The following is a 19,778-nucleotide window of genomic DNA, read 5'->3' as shown; positions in this document are numbered from 1 at the left end:
ATATCACCATAGAACCTGTGCCTCTATTTCTGTGAATCAATGTTTATGAAATCAACCAAATTAAGTGAAAACATTAAATATTATTCCACAGCACAAAGTCTTCAAACATGTGTTGGCCTGCCTGGCAACAGTATCATTACTATCATGTCCTATGTCTCTTTAGTCTCATTTACTAACTTCCTAGGACTTGCCCAACAGTGCTGGAGGCATATTTTGTTGCCATTACTTTTACTATTATTATTAGTTATTTATTACTTGCCCATCAGAGAAACCTCCTTTGAGCTTAACAGCATCTTTCAAAGAGAGGAAACAGCACAAAATTAAGGCTCAGTTCCATGTCTTTAGATTCAGGTATCTTTGGTCTTCGATATCCTGGAAATGAGTTTTGTGCTTTCCCAATGAACTATTTCAAGATATCTAAATTCCCATGAATCCAATATTCCTCATTGATTATATCATGTTTCCTAAAAGTGACACTTTGATGGGTTCATTAAGAGTTATTTAATTTTATATTGTGATATCAATCTAGTGCAAACAACAACAACAACAAAAAAAAAACTAGCCATGTCAACACACTAGATTTTAGGGGTAGAAAATGTCCAAGTTTTAAGCACCATGCTATTTAGAAGCACTTCCACAATGCCTATATCTTGTTCAACCTCTGGCCCATATGATATCAAAGGTATTTTCTATTTAGTGTCTTCTCAATGTAATTGAGAGCCTGGTAAATCCAAGGGGTTCCAGAGCCACATGGCTTCCTGTCTACGTTATCCATGTATATGCCTGTGCAGTTCTGTTTACATCCTCCCACAAACTAGCAAAGAGAGTTAGAAACTTCATTAAAAAGACATTTGTCAGGAGGCCGGAGAAAAAGAAAATCCTCCCCAGGCTATCCACCTCATTTCCAGCCAATACAGGATGACTCCCTACAGAAGTCAATTATTGCTTTTACTGGCCTAAGTGATTAGGTTGTTAGCATGCCTTTTGGCCAACTGCTTTGCAATCTAGCCGCTTTCAGTTGCTGCAAAAGTATTCTTTTTTTAATTTTTTTTTAAATTTATTTATTTATTAAGGATTTCTGCCTCCTCCCCGCCACCGCCTCCCATTTCCCTCCCCCTCCCCTGATCAAGTCCCTCTCCCTTATCAGCTTGAAGAGCAATCAGGGTTCCCTGACCTGTGGGAAGTCCAAGGACCGCCCACCTCCATCCAGGTTTAGTAAGGTGAACATCCAATCTGCCTAGGCTCCCCCAAAGCCAGTACGTGCAGTAGGATCAAAAACCCACTGCCATTGTTCTTGAGTTCTCAGTAGTCCTCATTGTCCGCTATGTTCAGCAAGTCCGGTTTTATCCCATGCTTTTTTCAGACCCAGGCCAGCTGGCCTTGGTGAATTCTGGATAGAATATCCTCATTGTCTCAGTGTGTGGGTGTACCTCTCGCGGTCCTGAGTTCCTTGCTCATGCTCCCTCTCCTTCTGCTCCTGATTTGGACCTTGAGATTTCAGTCCGGTGCTCCAATTTGGGTCTCTGTCTCTGTCTCCTTTCATCGCCTGATGAAGGTTAATATTCAGGAGGATGCCTATATGTTTGTCTTTGGATTCACCTTCTTATTTAGCTTCTCTAGGATTGAGAATTATAAGCTCAATGTCCTTTATTTATGGCTAGAAACCAAATATGAGTGAGTACATCCCATGTTCCTCTTTTTGGGTCTGGCTTACCTCACTCAGGATAGTGTTTTCTATTTCCATCCATTTGTACGCAAACTTCAAGAAGTCCTTGTTTTTTACTTCTGAGTAATACTCTGCAAAAATATTCTTAATATGCATGTAGAACTTCTGTTTCACTTCATTTCTTCCAACACAGATCCCACAGTGTGCTACGGGCAAAGCTTCGCCCATGTTCTTTGAAACTTCAGATGTATTTGTTACATAAGTCAGGTGTCTGGGTAAGTTCAGGACTGTCCACTGATGTAGTTAGACCGCCAAAATGCCCACAGCATATTTTTATTTATTATATCCCCAGCTTCCTGCCACATACAAATGGAAGCCTCATCCTTACTTCTATTTCCTTTCATACTCAGAGTCAAAGCCCAGCGGAGTTTAATATGGCATTTTAAGTGAAAAACATGATTCATTGTGATTGAATTAATTTCTTTCATTGCTTATTGGAAGTCTGGTGTCCATGCGAACTTCCACTGAGAACTGATACCCAACGAATTTTTAAAAATGTGCTCAGAGAGTCAGTGAACAGAATACTAAGTTTCTTCTCAACCACTCTTTGGCAAATAAAACATAAGTGAGAAGAACATTGGGTATGCAAAAGAATGTCACAATGCTGACTTGTAAAGTTGAACATGTAATCTACCCATGGATCCTAGGAAAACCACAGTTATCGTTACCAACACTTTCGCCACTGTCCTAAAGAGAATTACTTCAGAAACAAATGCTGAACACTGGCACATGTCTGTAAGCAGAGTCACGTCTCTAACTCTTTTCTATGAGAGGTCTACCTAGATATTCTAAAGATCAAAGCTAATCAAATGATCGCAGTTCTCTATGTTTATGAATAAAGGGTCATCTGTAACACAGCACCATTAGTTAACTTTGTATTATAAGTATTTTTGATTAATTTGTGACTCCATCTTTTTAGAGAGTATGTTCACATCTGTTTTACACCTAATACCATAGTGAAGGAACCAACAAATAGGAAGACTGTGTAGGTGGGGCACCTGGTCACATTTCTTTGTTCTCTAAGTATTTATCAAGCACTTTACTTTACTCCTAAAAAAACTAGCAAGGAATCAAATTTAAAATGAAACACATATTGGCCTAGCAAGATAGCCACAAGAATATGCTAAAAACTCTTGACAGGAAACAATAAAAGTCGGCGAGACCTAGGAGCCATGATCCAGTTCATCTTTGTTCTGAAGTCTTGAGGAGAAGACCATTTAGTATGGCAATGTTGGGCCTTTTGTGTTTGCTTCTTGGTAATATATTTTAGATATTGAGATGAAAAGAAAGAAAGAAAACAAGGAAATTGCATCTCAGAGAAATGAATTTCACTAGATTAAGTATGAAAGGATTTTTCTTACTCACTGGAAAAGTAAATTTTTTAGAATTGGCACCAGTAATTCTGCTCATTCATTGCATGTTTAGGATTTTTTCCTTGTCATATTATTATGCTTTGTTTGTAGTTCCCTGAGCTATATCCACTAACATTCTAATGTGCTGATATATACAGGTCGTCATGGAGATGGAGGTTATTGGCCAGTTGATACTAACTTGATTGATAGAAGCACTCTCAATGGTAAGTATATAAATTGAGTTTTATTGGATTAGCTACAGTAATTACACAGTTAATTCTACAGTGTCCAAAATAAATTTTCTATTGACAAGGGCAAGGACTGTGGACTTCCAGCTTTACTGCGGTGATAGAAAAATGATGTCATTGGCAAACTTCACACATTCTACCAGGAAATGATGACAATTAGAGGTGGCAGGTGCATGAAAAATAATTAGACAAGTTCCAGTACTGGGGCAATCCATAAATGATATAGACCTTCCCTAGTTTGCTTTCTAATATGGTGAGAAAACATAGACCAAAACAATGAAGGTAGGAAATGGTTTATTTCAGTTTACAGTTTTTAGTCCATCACCGAAGGAAATCAGGATAGGAGCTCGAGGTAGGAACCTGGAGACAGGAACCAAAACAGAGGCCATGGATGAATGGTGCTTACTGGTTTACTCTTTGTGGATTGCTTTGCTTACTTCCTTATACAGTCCAGGACGGGGCCCAGGAGTGGTTTTGTGCATAGTGGGCTGCACCCTACCACATCAGTCAGTAATCAAAATATGACCTGCAGACTTGCCTATAGCCCAGTGTAATGAAGTTCCCTCTTCCCAGATTACCCTCTTCTGTGTCAATGGGACAAAATCTAACCAGCACAAGAAATTAAATACTTATAGTTTGAGATGTGTAGTGTATTTTCCATGTTTACAACAGTCTTTTCTATTGGAGAGAGATGATAAGTAACGATTGACTTATCAATAGACTTATCACCAACGGTGCTTGATAAAGTTACTGGGACTGTTCACTCTTTAAATCCTATACTATTTTATGATTACTGGTCCTTTGTACTCTCAAGTTTAGGCAGTTTTCTTTTCTTGCTTTCTCCAGTGAAATTTTTCTTATAACTGTGGACTTCTAGGGGCCCACATGGAAGAAATACCAGGTAATGAACATGGGGCAGGCTGAAAGTCACACTCCAGAAGCGGGTCTCAGTCTTGCTGAAACAGAATCTTTGAAAGGATAAATTAACTCGATCCAAAGGACTAATGTATCATGCTCATCACTGGAAAACATGCTGTTCTTGCTTGGTTTGACTCACTAAAAACCATTCATATGCAAAATGCAATAATATCTGTGATGCTATATATCACAGCATAATAACCTCTAAGAGGCTACAGTTGACCATGCAGTTGAAATCCCCGGGATGTGTCTAAATCAGCGTGTACTCTCTATTCATCTTCTCTTCTCTAATGTACTTTGCAGATTGATGTTTCCTATATACGGCTATGTAAATAAATTATTTCGCATGTCTATAATTTTATGAAAAATACCAATTAAATCCTCTATGGATCGTGCTACAATTTGTCTTTAAATCTGGTAAATTTTATCCATGTCCTTAAAATAGTTCTCACTCATTTTTCTCCACTGCTGCACAGTATTTCATTTTATAACTAACAAAATTATTTATCCACTTTAGTAGTATTGCATGAGAGGTTTGATTAACTAACAGATACATTTCCATTTGGGCAGTTTCCTAATAAAAGATCCAGATGGGAAGAGAGAAATTATTATTTAATTTTTTTCTGGTTATGAAATTATAATAGGCAAATTAAGTGATTAGTTCCTATTGTATGCTAGTATAATTAAATGTATAAAATTTCCAAGAGGTATCAGTATATCCATATGCACACACTGTGTGTGTATTTTTATACAACCAGATGCTTGAGTCACTGTCCCACAGCAAATAGTAATGTTCTTTAATAACTTTTCAATTTCCCCCTATAACTTCCTCCCCTATTACTAGCCTTTACTTAATAGACAAATATATTTACTTTCCTTTATTTTTTTATCGATCCCTGTTTTGTCACAAACTACATAACATTGAGTAACTTGTAAACAACATGAATTTGTTGTTCATAATTCTTCCAAAGGCTGGAAAGACAGTTCAAGGTCAAGGTCTCAGGACACTGTGCGCATAGGAAGACCTTCTTCTTTACTTCCCAGATGGCATAGTCTGTGTCCTCCCTTGGTGTAAATTGTAGCAGGAATCTCTTGGCATCTCTAATGAGGACACAGATCCAGTTCATGAAGGTTCTGCCTGCATCACATAGTCATACCCAGAAACCTCACCACGAAATCTCAGAAAAACAAAAATTAGATTTCAACATATGCATTAGCTTGATGGGTCAAGATATTCAGACCTTAGAGAACATCCTGAACACCTATTCTAGCATGGAATGATTTTGTTTATTAAGATTATAATCTTACTTATTAAGTAAGATTAAATCCTGGATGCTTCATCTAGGAGGCCCACATCTTCATCTTGTTTTTCATATGTCCTCCCCCTCATTCCTGGAATACATAGTAGTAAGTAATACACTTTTGAATTATCCTTATTTTGAAACATCAATTTTATCAAGTCATTTGAATAAGAGTTCATTCTGTTATGAATATGACCACAGAATAGTACTTTTTGAAGGACAAAATTCAGAAAATTAAAGAAGAAAACCATAGGGATTATAGGGAAAGTGTAACGGTCCACTTATGGCTTTCATTATTGCCAAGCGTTGGATGCAAATGCTAGTGGTGGAGAAAGTGTAGCCACAGGCAAAATTGTCTCCTCTCAGAAGCTATGAGTCCTAAAGGACGCAGTGTTGGATTGTTGGATAGAGTTAGGTTTAGCAAGCAGAGTTGTAATTTGTTCACAACTGCTTAAGAATCAAATATAAGTAAATTCTTTACAAGAGATTTCAATATCAGTGTACATATGCTTCTTAACGTTATGTATAAGCAATAAGAAATTATTCAAAATTACTTCTAAATGCTTGTATTTTCACTTCTTAAATGTTGCAGTCTTCCAGTATGGATCAAACTTAAAAGTTGTTTAAGTGCTTGAAGTTGTCTTTCAAAATAAAATGAAACCGTCGTTCAAAAACAGGCCCCAAACTAAATCTGACATGAATGTGTCAATCAACAAAATTTTCCTGTTTAACAGAGTCCTCAGATGAAGAAAAGGACAGTGATTTGGAGAAATGCATGCCCCTACATGCATTTGTTTTTATCTTTTACTGAAGAAAATTCTTAGTGAGAATAAAATTATAATTAAATTGGACTTAACGAACATTACCTCACAGGGAAGTTCTTGGAAGGAAAACAAATAATGACATTCAGTGCTTCTAGCCAGTTCACATAATCTGCTGGCATTATTCCTGCTCAGTTTTCCCCATCACTTCATGATGTTTTAAAAATATTATGCTAAGTGAATGAGGCTAATGATGTACCTGCAAGGCATCTAGATCACTACTAAAGAGACAGACCATTACACTAACTGATTACAGTGAACTGGAAACCCCTAGACACACGGATGGTGAAAAAGAAACTTCATCTCTTTCCTCTACTATATTGCTAGCAGAAGAATTATGGTGAATATGCAATCTGACTCAAGCCCTGGCTCTAATAAGTGATTCCACAATGTCCTGTGAAAAGTAGGATTCCCAGTTACAAGCCTAGTAATTAAGTTTTGGGAAGGGGACAGTTTTTCCCAATTAACATGTAAAAAAGGTCCCATAGAGCAAAGTCGGTGCCTGCATCTTACCCTTAAAAAAAAAAGTCTACATTGACAAAAATTTGTTCAAGTCTTTTTGTTCTTGAACCTCTCACATAATGAAAATGCATACGTATCTCTTAGACTGACAGAATTATGGGGGTTTTCTGACTCTCTCTATATTTGCTGGGTTCATCTTTCAAACAGTAATAGAATAATAGCTTATTGTCGGATACTCAAGGAAGTTGCAAATAAATTTAGACCCTGCTAATATTTATGTTCTTTTCTTTTCACGCCACCCTTTCAAAAATTCACTTTTAAATTTCATCTAAAAAAGATCCCAAGCAAACAAACAAAAAACCAGTGCTATAGTTCATGAATTCTCTCATAGTTGAAAGCCCTTAATTAAATTGTAGCAGGTGAAGAAGCCTTCTTAGTATTTTCTTATGTCAGGTAGAATCAAAGGTAAATTTTGCTGACATGATACTAGTTCAATTTTATAATGCATTTAATTTTAGAATATACTCCATAACTTTTCCTAATGCTGAACATGCTTCAACTTCTAGAAACATAATTTGTGTTTTACATTTGTTTGAAAGAAAACCACCATGAAAATTACTTCAATTCAATCCTGCTATGCCCTCCAAGAAGTACCAATTCCCTTTGCTAGTTGGAATTTGAAAAATCAGTTTAGCGAATTTGATCAAAAGATCTAGAAAGTCTATAAAACATTATTCTGTTGACTTCCATTTGGAAACAATGTTAAACTTGAAATGCTTTTAGTACTTTGATTCCTTTTTATTAGTAAAAAAATGAAATTATTAATTGATTTACAAATACTCAGAACTGTTGGGTGCCTTTTAAATTTTCTTTTAAGTTAACACATATAGGCTATCAGGTTAAAAAAAAAACATGCTTTTTCTCCCTCAAAATGCCATCACATTTCAACTACTCGAATTAATGTAACATAAAGTCCCATGTGTATCTGTTAAATGATTGTTCTGAGACTGGTAAATTTTAGTAGGAACTCAAAAAATATTTCCTGCAAATACTTTAATGCCAATGGGAAGATACAACAATACCTTCAGACACAACAGAAGTGATACACATGTGAATTCATGGAGACTCTAGCAGTACGCACACACGACCTAAATCCGGAAAACAAAACAAAACAAAACAAAAAAAAAAAAAAAAAAACGAAAAAAAAACACCAGAACTGAGAACGGGAGGTGGACACAGAGTCCCTCCTTTAACCAAGAAATTATTTTCGGATAATACATGCCGGCAGAGAGCAAATCAGTTTTCTGCCATGGAGTGTGGTTAAGTATAGCAACCATACTCCAGGGAAGATTCCACACCAGGACTAGCTTACCAACACAAAGCAGACTCCATGGATTTTTTTTTCTCTCAATTATTATACATCTTAGCTTGTGGATCAGGATATACAAATCACCTTTGGAACTGATTCAAGTTGCGTGTTTTTAGTATAATCAACAGGTTAGGCTAGCATTACACTATCTAATTTAGAAAGGTTCTGGGAGTTAAAAAGGCAGCTCAGTCCTCTTATCTGTTCTCACTGGCCACTCTTTCCATCCACTGACCGACACTAAAATTCATTCAGTTTTCATTGATTTTCCTACTCTAGATATTTTATGAGTGGCATGAAACACTACCCAGCCTCTAATTGATTTCGCTTAACTTCTACATTGTAGCATGAATCAGAACTTCATTTCTTTTATGGTTGGACAGTATTCTATTAAATGGATATATCACCATTGTTTAGTTAATCAACATTTACATTTTTTTCTGTTTTGGACTATTTTGAATAGCCTTTCCTGTCCACGTTTGTCAGGCTTCAATAGTAAGAACTCTTCGTCTTTCTTAAGGTCCGATGAACGGTGGTGACAACCTCTCCCTAATCCTGAACACTATATGCTTGTTTTTCCCCTAGAACCACCCATCGGACAGATGCACCCCCCGCATGGCAGTGTCACTCCTCAGAAGAACAGCAACCTGCTTGTGATAACTGTGGTCACCGTGGGCATCCTCACAGTGTTGGTCGTGGTGATCGTAGCTGTGATTTGTACCCGGCGCTCTTCAGCCCAGCAGAGGAAGTGAGTAGCAACTGACTCCATGAAGAAAAGAGTTTCCTTCTCTGGCTCTATTCCTGATGGCTCTCTCTGTGTTTTTTTCCATAATTCACCATGCGTCTCTTATTGCTTGACCCTGACTAAACCCACTTCTGTCCATTGTAAGTCTATAATTGAGTTACAGTTAGACTTGCAAATTTTACACAACCCTTAGAGACAATCGTGCGTTTCTGTTTCCTTTTACTTCTCTGTAGACTCTTCTGTAAATTGCCCTCAGAAACGAACTCCGCCATGTCTCTATTCTACCCATCTCTGTAATTGCTTCTAGACAGTTGGAGATATTGTTCCTCCACAGTACATATTTATCACATTTGGCAGGGAGTCCTGCAGGCAGATAATCAATGTGTGTTGAATGGATTGACTAAATATAGCATATCAAACTCAATGGCATTACAAACTTACCGAATGCTTAGCTCTAAGGCATTAGGGAAGAAAGAAGAGTCCAGCAATTTGAAAAGGTTCCTACTCCTTTTCTATGTTTAAATGTCAGGAAATAATGTCTTTAATGACTTCTAAACATTTTCATATTTTACAGTTCTTGATTTTACTGTCTAGAGAGGGTTGCATCATGCACAAAGTTTAGAATGAAAATGTGATTTAGACACAACCCATTCCTTCCAGCAGTACTTCGGAACCAGCATGTCTGCCCATGTTTGCATATTCTAAGTTGCCAGAGTCTCATGGCCATTGGCTTCTAAGTTTTTTTGTTTTTGTTTTTTCATGTAAAACTTTTTATTTTTATTTTTTTCTTTTCTTTCTTTCTTTTTTTAAGATGTAGTTTATTTATTTATTAAAGATTTCCATCTCTTCCCCGCCACTGCCTCCCATTTCCCTCGCCCTCCTCCAATCAAGTCCCCCTCCCTCCTCAGCCCGAAGAGCAATCAGGGTTCCCTGCCCTGTGGGAAGTCCAAGGAACCCCACCTCCATCCAGGTCTAGTAAGTTGAGCATCCAAACTGCCTAGGCTCTTACAAAGCCAGTATGTGCAGTAGGATCAGAAACCCATTGCCATTGTTCTTGAGTTCTCAGTAGTCCTCATTGTCCGCTATGTTCAGAGAGTTCGGTTTTATCTCAGGCTTTTTCAGACCCAGGCCAGCTGGCCTTGGTGAGTTCCCAATAGAACATCCCCATTGTCTCAGTGTGTGGGTGCACCCCTTGCGGTCCTGAGTTCCTTGCTCGTGCTCTCTCTCCTTCTGCTCCTGATTTGGACCTTGAGAATTATGTCCGGTTCTCCAATGTGGGTCCCTGTCTCTGTCTCCTTTCATCGCCTGATGAAGGTTAATATTCAGGAGGATGCCTATATGTTTTTCTTTGGGTTCTCCTTATTTAGCTTCTCTAGGATCACTAATTATAGGTTCAATGTCCTTTGTTTATGGCTAGAAACCAAATATGAGTGAGTACATCCCATGCTCCTCTTTTTGGGTCTGGCTTACCTCACTCAAGATAGTGTTTTCTATTTCCATTCATTTGCCTGCAAAATTCAAGAAGCCCTTGTTTTTTACTGCTGAGTAGTACTCTAATATGTATATATTCCATACTTTCTTCATCCATTCTTCCATTGAAGGGCATCTAGGTTGTTTCCAGGTTCTGGCTGTTACAAACAATGCTGCTATGAACATCGTAGAGCATATATTTTTGTTGTATGATAAGGCCTCTCTTGGGTATATTCCCAAGAGTGGTATTGCTGGGTCCAGGGGTAAGTTGATCCCGAATTTCCTGAGAAACAGCCACACTGCTTTCCAAAGTGGTTGCACAAAGTTTGCATTCCCACCAGCAATGGATGAGAGTACCCCTTTCTTCACAACCTCTCCAGCAAAGGCTATTATTGGTGTTTTTTATTTTAGCCATTCTGACAGGTGTAAGATGGTATCTTAAAGTTGTCTTGATTTGCATTTCCCTGATCGCTAAGGAAGTTGAGCATGACCTTAAGTGTCTTTTGGCCATTTGAAGTTCTTCTGTTGAGAATTCTCTGTTCAGCTCAGTGCCCCATTTTATAATTGGGTTGAGGCTTCTAAGTTTTTATTAAATCCGGTCTGACATGTATTTTCAGCTACACTCACTCTCTCATTGGCTTTAACGCCTTTTGTTCCCTTTCCTTTTGTTTTGTTATTGGCCTCTCATTTGCCCTGACTTAAACCCTGAGGCTTGGCTGGAAGTGGCTGGCTGAATGGCTATTCTCTACATTCATTGTAAGAAAGATTCTCCAGCAACCCATTCTCCCCTTCTCTCATGCCTGGTCTTTCTCTCTCTCATACATCCTATAGCTCTATTGATGGTCTCTATTGTGTCCTTCAGCACTCTATGTGAAACCTGTAACTAGTGCACCCTTAGGAAAACTCCAGAGAGGTCCAGAGACAGTCTTTACATGTAATTTCTATCCAGCTACAGTCATGGTTTGTACTGTTTGGAACTGGTGGTTACTGGTTAGCCAGTTCACTACCTGAAAGGAGAATGTTGATGGAAGGAGTTTAACAAAGTCAGTCTCAGGTGTGAACACTGAGAGAAGACACAGTCTCCCAGAGCTCATAACGCTTAACAAAGGTCAGGAACAAGAGCTAATTAATTTAGTCAATGATTGACTGCCATTATAACAAAATACGTGAAACTGGATCATTTATCAAGAATATAGGTTTATTTTGGATTCAATATCCTTGCAGTCTAAGAGCATAGCACTGCATGCTTTAGCTGATGGTGAGGGTCTTCTGATGTGGCTATATGCAAGGTGACAAAGCAGAACAAGAAAACAGGTATGGAAGAGAGGAGACATGACAAAACAGGCAGCAGGGACAAGAAGGAGCCCTACTTTGACAGCTCCATGAGCCCACTTTTTTGATCAGCAAACCAAGCCACAAAATATGATCCATCACTGAAATATAAGACATTCATCTTTTTTGTGGTCTCCACACCAGTAAAACCTGTTACTCTCGAGACCAGTCTCAATATGTGTTTCCATTGAAACAAACCATGCGCAAATCATGACAGTAAAGCATTGAATAGTCTCTTGGTCTGGCGTTCCTGAGAAGGGTTGTTCAGACTTGGCATAGTGTAGCATCAAGGTTTCAGGTGTCTGAGGTGGAGTTGAGAATTCACGTGAAGGGGCAGGAAGCAGGTGCTAAAATTTAGTAGTGGTTAAAACCTTGTCACATTCACGAGGAACCCTGAATTTAATGATGCTCTCTGTAGTGGGTTTGGAGTTCCAGTTTTGCTTGCTTCACTCATTATTGTGTGGATGTTCTAATTCTGACTAATTCTGGCTTAAGATCTCTTACAGGTTTTCTAGTTAACCTATGTTCCTGGGAATGTGTTGTCCCTACACAGGGAAAATGTCTTCTCTCTAAGGTGTAGAAATAAACTTGTCAATCTTTGGAGAGCACCTTAAAGCACCTTGAAACCCACAGGAAGACCTTTGGAATAATAAGAGTTTGACATTTTTAACAGAAAAAGGCAGAGTGTGCCCTAAACATAACCAGCTAATAAAATTAGAGAACATGAAGTCAAAGACACAATCCTGTGAATGACCCAAAGAAATCAGCTTAGTAATACTTCATTACGTAAATGGACCCATATTTTCTTTATCCATTCTTTGATTTGGTGGCATGTAGGTTTTTTCAGGTTCTGGTTATTACAAATAAAACTGCTATGAACATAGTTGAGCAAGTGTGTCCTTGTGGTATAACTGAGCATCCTTTGAGTATAGGCACAAGAGTGGTAGCTGAATCTTGAGGTAGATCCCACTTTTCTGAACAACCACCATATTGATTTCCAAAGTTGTTTTGCAAGTTTGTGTAACCACCAGGAATGAGGGCATTTCCTTCCCCCTTGCTCCCCATTTTCTCTAGAATAAGTTGCCATTTGTGTTTAAGGTCCTACCCATTCTGAGAGGTGTAAGATAGAATCTCAGTCATTTTGATTTGCATTTCCCTCATGATTAAGGAAGGTGAACATTTCTTTAAGTGTTTCTTGGCCATTTGAGATTCTTCTGCTGAGAATTCTGTTTAGGCTTGTACCCCATTTTTAAAATTGGATTATTTGTTTTGTTGTTGTTGTTTTGATATCTAGGTTCTTGAGTTCATGATATATTTTGGAGATCAGCCCTCTGTCAAATGTAGAATTGGTGAAGAAGCTTTCCTGTAGACTATCTTTCATCCTTTTGATACTGTCCTTTGTCTTACAGAAGCTTTTCAGTTTCATGAGGTCTCATTTATTGTCAATCTCAGTGTGTGTGTGCTGCTGGTGGTCTATTCAGAAAGTTGCCTCATGTTTTAGTGTGTTCAATGTGATTTCCCACTTCCTTTTGTCAGATTCAGTGTAAATGGTTTTATGTTGAGTCTTTGATCTACTGGGACTTGAATTTTGTTCGGAGTGATAGATGCATTCTTCTGCAGGCCAACATCCAGTTTTACCAGCATCACTTATGAAGATGCTTTCTTTTTTCTGGTGTATAATTTTGACTTATTTGTCAAAAATCAGGTGTCCATAAGTATGTAGATTTATGTCTGAGTCTTTGATTCCATCCAACTGATCCACCTGTCTGTTTTTATGCCAATATCAAACTGTTTTTTTAATCTGTCAAAGTAATCTACCATATAAACAAACTGAAAGGAAAAAAAAAACACTTGATCATCTCATTAGATGCTGAAAAAGCCTTTGACAAAATCTAACACCCCTTTATGATAAAAGTCTTAGAACAGAGATACAAGGTACATACCTAAATACAATAAAAGCAATATATAGCAAGCCGACAGTCAATATCAAATTAAATTGGGAGAAAATGAAAGCAAATCCACTAAAATCAGGCACAAGACAAGGCTGTCAACTCTCTCCATATCTATTCAATATAGTGTTAGAAGTTCTAGTTAAAGAAATAAGACAACAAAAGGAGATCAAGGGAATACAAACTGGATAAAAAGTTCAGAGTATCACTATTTGCAGATGATATGATAATATATGTGTGTGTGTGTGTGTGTGTGTGTGTGTGTGTGTGTGTGTGTGTGTGTGATCAAAAATTCTATCAGGGAGTTCCTGCAGCTGGTAAACACCTTTAGTTAAGTGACTGGAAAAATCAGTAACCCTCTTCTATATGAACAATAAAAAGATTGAGAAAGAAACCAGGGAAACAACTCTCTTCATAATAGCTACAAACAACAAAAATATCTTGGGGTAACTCTAACCATGCAAGTGAAAGACATGTATGACAAGAACTTCAAGTCTTTGAAGAAAAAAATTGAAGATGTCAAAAGATGGAAAGTTCTATGCTCATTGATCAGTCGGATTAACATAATAAAATGATCATTTTACTAAAAACAATCTGCAGATTTATGCAATCCCCATCAAAATTCTAACACAATTCTTTACAGACCTTGAAAGGGCAATGCTCAACTTCATATGGACAAACAAAAACCCAGGATAGCTAAACAATCCTGTATGATAAGATAACTTCCATAGGCATCACTCTCCCTGATCTCAAGGTCCACCACAGAGCTACAGCAATATAATTGTGTTATTAGATGCATGCTGAAAAAAAGGGTAAAATATTTTTCCCTACAATTATGTATGGGTTTTCGTATTTTTTTTTAATTTTAGGGAGGACTTTCTCCCACACGATCTCCACCACAGAAACATTAGAACCAATTAATACAGACAAAAGCAAGATCATTTCCAATCTGAAAGAGAAATAATCTTCACTGAGCTCTCAGTAAGTGGGAGTGGAAGGCAGTGAGTGCTGTGGAATAAGGAACACACCTGGGGCCTCTTTGTTGTCTCTGTTACCACGTCACTGAAGAGTGGGATGCTCATCCTGTTTTACAGGGGAATGTAAATTATTACCTTAAGTAAATCGTAATTATTTTTATTGATCATGAAGAATTTCTTACTTGAATAAACATAGACATATTTATTTCATCACATTTCTATTGATATATATCGTCACATATTTAACTATAATCTGCCTATCTACTTGGGTTGCAAATTAGTGTGTAAGACTTCAATTTTATCATATAAAATAGTGGAGCAATGTTTGTATTGTGAGGAAGAGTTCATTGTGTGGTATTTCTTCATTTAATAGGAACAACAGATTTAAAATACAAGCAAATAAAACTAAATAAATCTTCTGGCAGTAACTGGCATGCATTAAATTTGCCTGTTAGAACACAGTTCTTCCCACCCCTCAGTATGGCCTCTTGTTCAGTAGTCCTGCCGAGTTCATAGGCAGTGCCTCCTCTGGCTCTGTCCTGGGCCACACTTTGAGAAATCATCAAGAGGTCCCTCTGCACACATGTTACAAAGATTCTACTGCCGAATCCAGAGAGCTGAGTTCTCTTCTATAGTTTCAGCCATTAAGCTAGGGACACAACAGATGGGCAGAAGGTCAGGATGACAGCTGCCCTTTGCAGAGTTTAAAGACAAATTTCAGAAGCTTTAGTTAGGAGCACCTGCCTGGTTTATTGAACACCTGCCACACTGTGCAGGGAAGGGCTGGAGAGGAACATTTCTGAGCAGACGGCTCCTCTCTTGAAAAGTCAACCTTGTGGAAAGTGGAGTGGTGAATGGGACCCGACAAAACACACACAACCAGCAAATGAACCTGTTTAGAGACCTGCGGGATCTTCCCAGCATCTCACTGGTCAGCTAAGCGCTGCCTAGAGAAGACTGGAATCTGCAAGGAGTCGATCGGCAAAGCTGTCTGCGTTGACCAGGAATCATGACTTCCTCTTCTTAGTGAGAGAGGTCGGGGTAAATGGAAACTTGAACAAGGCATACATTTAAGCCTGAGTCAACAAGAATTCTGAATTTATTCCTAGTTTCAAAGTGTGTGTGTGTGTGTGTGTGTGTGTGTGTGTGTGTGTGTGTGTGTGTATCTGTTTGCTCCTTTGAGATAGGTTCTCAATTGTAGACCATGCTGGAATACCACTCATTGTGTAGCCCTAAAACTTAGCATGCCTTTTTTACCTCAGCATCTTTAATGCTAGGATTACAGGGTTGATCCATCTCTCCTTTGCTTTCCACAAAAAAAAAAAAAAAAAAAAAAATTTTTTTTTTTAGGATTGAATAATCATCTCTACATCTCTATGTTTGTATGTATGCTTGTGTGTGTGTGTATGTGTGTGTGCATATAAGATGACCAGATGCCCAGAGCTAGGCTTATAGGTCACTATGTGCTGCCCTGACTAGGATATTGAGATTCAAACCTGGGTCCTGTGTAAGATCTGTAAGGCTTTGAACAACTGAGCTACCTTTCTGGCCCTAGTAAAAAATTCGGATCAGAAATGTTTTTATGGACAATTTAAATATCAAGTCACCCTGATGAAGCACATGGTGTCATTCTGTGTGGGGTACTGGTACTTCTCTGAAGACAATCATGGCGTGTTGAAGTCATTTAGCATTTTAGACAGAAAGAAAGAAAGAAAGAAAGAAAGAAAGAAAGAAAGAAAGAAAACGGTGATCTGTTTAACAGTGAGAAAATCTTCTATGCTGTCACTAGGAGTAGAAAACACATAGCAAGTGTTGCAGATCTGTTGAGGAGGTCAGGTGAAGTGCAGGAAAATGGATTCATATACAGGAAGCCAGTGATTATTGTCTTGGACACCAGAAAGCCAACTAAGGACTTAAGTTTGACCTAAGGGATGATGTAGTGCGGTAGCAGAGCAATGTCACTATTGTCTAATAAACCACAAAGCAGCTAGTAAGTCTGGAGCTCTTTGTCTCCCGTTCCCATCAGTATACTTCAGAAAGACAGAAAGAATGCTGGGAAATTTCAACAAATTGTACCGTTGAACATTAATTGGAAAATGTTTGCAAAGCTTCTAAGTCAGTAATTGGAAAGGCAAAGTCATCCCCAATGGTCTTGCATAGGTGATGGTTTTTTCATTAAGATTAGCTTGTTTGAGGCCTGGGGAAAATGCCTCATTCATTAAAGTGCTTGTGCTGGATGAACATGAAGACTTCAGTTGGATCCCCTACAGCATTGCCAAACCCAGATATCTTAGTCAGGTTCAGATCTTGTGGAGATGGGCAAATATCTGGGGCTTGGTGGTAAGGCTAGCCTAATTGGTGATTTTCAAAACCCTGATTCCAAAATAAGGTAAACTGATCTGGATAAATATCATCAAAGACTGACCCCTGACCTCCATGCAAACAATTGCACACAGGCAAGCATGCTCATGCACACACACAAGCACAGAGAGAGAGAGAGAGAGAGAGAGAGAGAGAGAGAGAGAGAGAGAGAGAGAGATTACCTTGTCTTGGACACTTCCCAAACATTGGAAGCCATTTCCTGAATAAAGCAGTCATGTTGTAAATGAGAAAAACAGAAAGTATGTGTTTCTAAAAACTTTTAAGGGCTTCTGTCCAAATCAGATTTAGCTATTTGCATTCTGTGTTTTCTTATTTTTTTTAAAAAAATTTGAAGTTTCAAGTAGAGATTAACATTTATGAAATTAGAAAGCATAGTTGAAACTAGCTCTGGAGTTCGCAATAATCCCAGTTTAAGATTTTCAGCACACAGTTTTCAACACAACTCGTCAATTCTGTCACTACACTGCACAGGCTAAGGAGCGACCCCACTTCTCAATAAAACTTTATTTACAAGACAGGTTGGGGCAGATCTGGCCTGTGAGCCATAGTTTTGTGGATTGCTGCTGATGCAAATGGTTAGTGTACAAGCACGGTGCTACTTTACTTTATACACAGAGAGCATTTGAGTCTCAGTATTCTCGAGTTGTGATTATCGCTGAAAAAAAAAAATGGGCTAGTTAAAATCTTACTGAAGCAAATAAGAGAGATAGGAAACACATTTCCAGAGAAGGGATCTTTCTTTCTCTTCTAATTTTAAAAAACAACTCTCATTGTGTTTGGATCCAGACAGGACTCCAAGGGAAAGTGTTTATTCACCTAGGAATGTCCTCATGCGGCCTTCTGTTTTCAAATAGCAAGCATCCCAGTTGCACATTAAATTATACAGCTGAGGCATAGACTTTCTTCTAAGCTCAGATCTCAGCTGTTGGCACGAATTCTGGCCTTTTTTATTTCTCTCTGCCCTTTCAAAGCTACTCCTTCATTTATCTCTGAAACAGATGTTGCAGTCAGGTACCTTATGCCTACCTCCAAAGATTGGCATATGGCTCCCTCTAACCCATTGTCACCTTGTGCATGAATCTCCAGCTGCTGAAGCTGGTGAATGGCTTCTGGCAGGCTGCTGAGACCCCCTGGGGATTCAGCTCAGCATCTCCTAGAAATGTGTTGAGACTCTTGGGGGAGAAGAGGAAAGAGGGCCAAGACAAGCCTGCCAATTTTGGGGTTTCATCTGATTCCTCCTGGGAGTCCTTTTGTTTCTTTTCTCTGCTTTTAACCTGAACTGACAAAGAAAAGAAAGGAAGCCCCCTTGGATAGAAGGACTCACACCTGCTCTGTCACTTTGTTGCATAGGAAACGGGCCACGCACAGTGTGAGCAAGAGGAAGGGCAGTCAAAAGGACCTCCGACCTCCTGACCTTTGGATCCATCATGAAGAAATGGAAATGAAAAACATTGAGAAGCCTTCAGGAACTGACCCTGCAGGAAGGGACTCCCCCATCCAGAGCTGCCAAGACCTCACACCAGTTAGCCACAGCCAATCAGAAACCCAGATGGGAAGCAAAAGCGCCTCACATTCAGGTAATGCTATTCTAGTAAAAGTGCTGTTAAAGCAATGAAGCTTGAGGTTTCCAATCTCTGTGGGTTATTAAAAGATGATTCTAAGTTTTCTATTGATTCATTGTTTAAAAAAATATCTTTAGGAACACCGGAAGAATGAAAATATCATTATTTTGGCATTCATTACCATGGAGGTCTACTGTCATCCCCAGTCACATTATTATGTGATCTCTCACTGGACAAAGTCATTTGAAGGCTGTTGGTATACAGAACTAAATGAAGAAATGCCAATTGTTCAATAGACTGGATCATAATAAATGGTACCCAGCAATCACTAAGAATTCAATAAAGTAGTTCTGAAATACATTGTTTTCCGGAGGTCATCGTATTATCTGAGTGCTTAACTAGAAGGACAGTAGCACATAAGATGAGCTCAGGAAAAAGCCCCGAATCTCCTCTCAAGGTGGTTGCCAAACAAGAGAATGTTAAAATCAGTGTACTGGACTTTGTCATTTCAAAATTTCTAATTTTTTTTTTTTTAGTCACCATTTCTTCAAGCACGGGTTAAACATTCTTCTCCTGGTATTTGAAGATTGTCTTGAGCAGATTCAAGGACAACCTAGCCCTACTGAAAACTGTAATCCAGAATTTAAAGGTTCTCTTCCCTCAATGCTAGCTAGATTTTTGAATATGGAGACTTGGGTTTACAATCTGTATCTTCAATCTTCTAGGACCTCCAAGCAGATGGGAATAATAAAGGGGGCAGAAGAGTCATGGTCCATTTTAGACTCACATTTATGCAGCTTCCTGTTTGTTATTCGGATTTTCATTAACGCACTGAAAATATCTGAATATTTGAGTTATAAAGAGGGAAGGTTATTATTACTTACAGTTTCAGAACTTCCAGTCTCTGTTAGCCTGGATCTGTTGCTTTGGGCCCATGATAACACTATCAATCAAGGTATATGATTCTGGCTCACCTAATGCTAGATGACAGCCAATGCAAGAAAAGAATGATTCGTAAGATCCCCCTACTGTTCCCAACCTCTGAACTCTTTCTAAAATGTTCTCGCATATTCCAGTAGCACCAGCAGCTGGCAGCCAAGTCTCTTATACATGGACATTTGAGTGACAGTTAGGAACCAGCCCAAAGAGCCTGCCTTTCCATTTTTT

At 38.5% G+C, this 19,778-nt stretch overlaps 1 protein-coding gene across 2 annotated transcripts in view; it reads left to right on the top strand.

The window, feature by feature from the left end:
• Nucleotides 1-19,778, top strand: part of Dcc (DCC netrin 1 receptor) — a 1,026,209-nt gene that overhangs the window by 955,351 nt on the left and 51,080 nt on the right. For both annotated transcript variants that reach the window (XM_026783657.1, XM_026783656.1), the window contains exons 22-24: nucleotides 3,237-3,302; nucleotides 8,780-8,942; nucleotides 18,400-18,626. In XM_026783657.1, coding sequence (XP_026639458.1) covers nucleotides 3,237-3,302; nucleotides 8,780-8,942; nucleotides 18,400-18,626 — 456 coding nt within the window. The remainder of the gene's footprint in view (nucleotides 1-3,236; nucleotides 3,303-8,779; nucleotides 8,943-18,399; nucleotides 18,627-19,778) is intronic.

The sequence above is a fragment of the Microtus ochrogaster genome, chromosome 18 (assembly GCF_000317375.1).
Source record: "Microtus ochrogaster isolate Prairie Vole_2 chromosome 18, MicOch1.0, whole genome shotgun sequence".
Taxonomy (NCBI): domain Eukaryota; kingdom Metazoa; phylum Chordata; class Mammalia; order Rodentia; family Cricetidae; genus Microtus; species Microtus ochrogaster.
The sequence above is the reverse complement of the archived record's forward strand: the minus strand, read 5'-3'. Positions and strand labels throughout refer to the sequence as shown.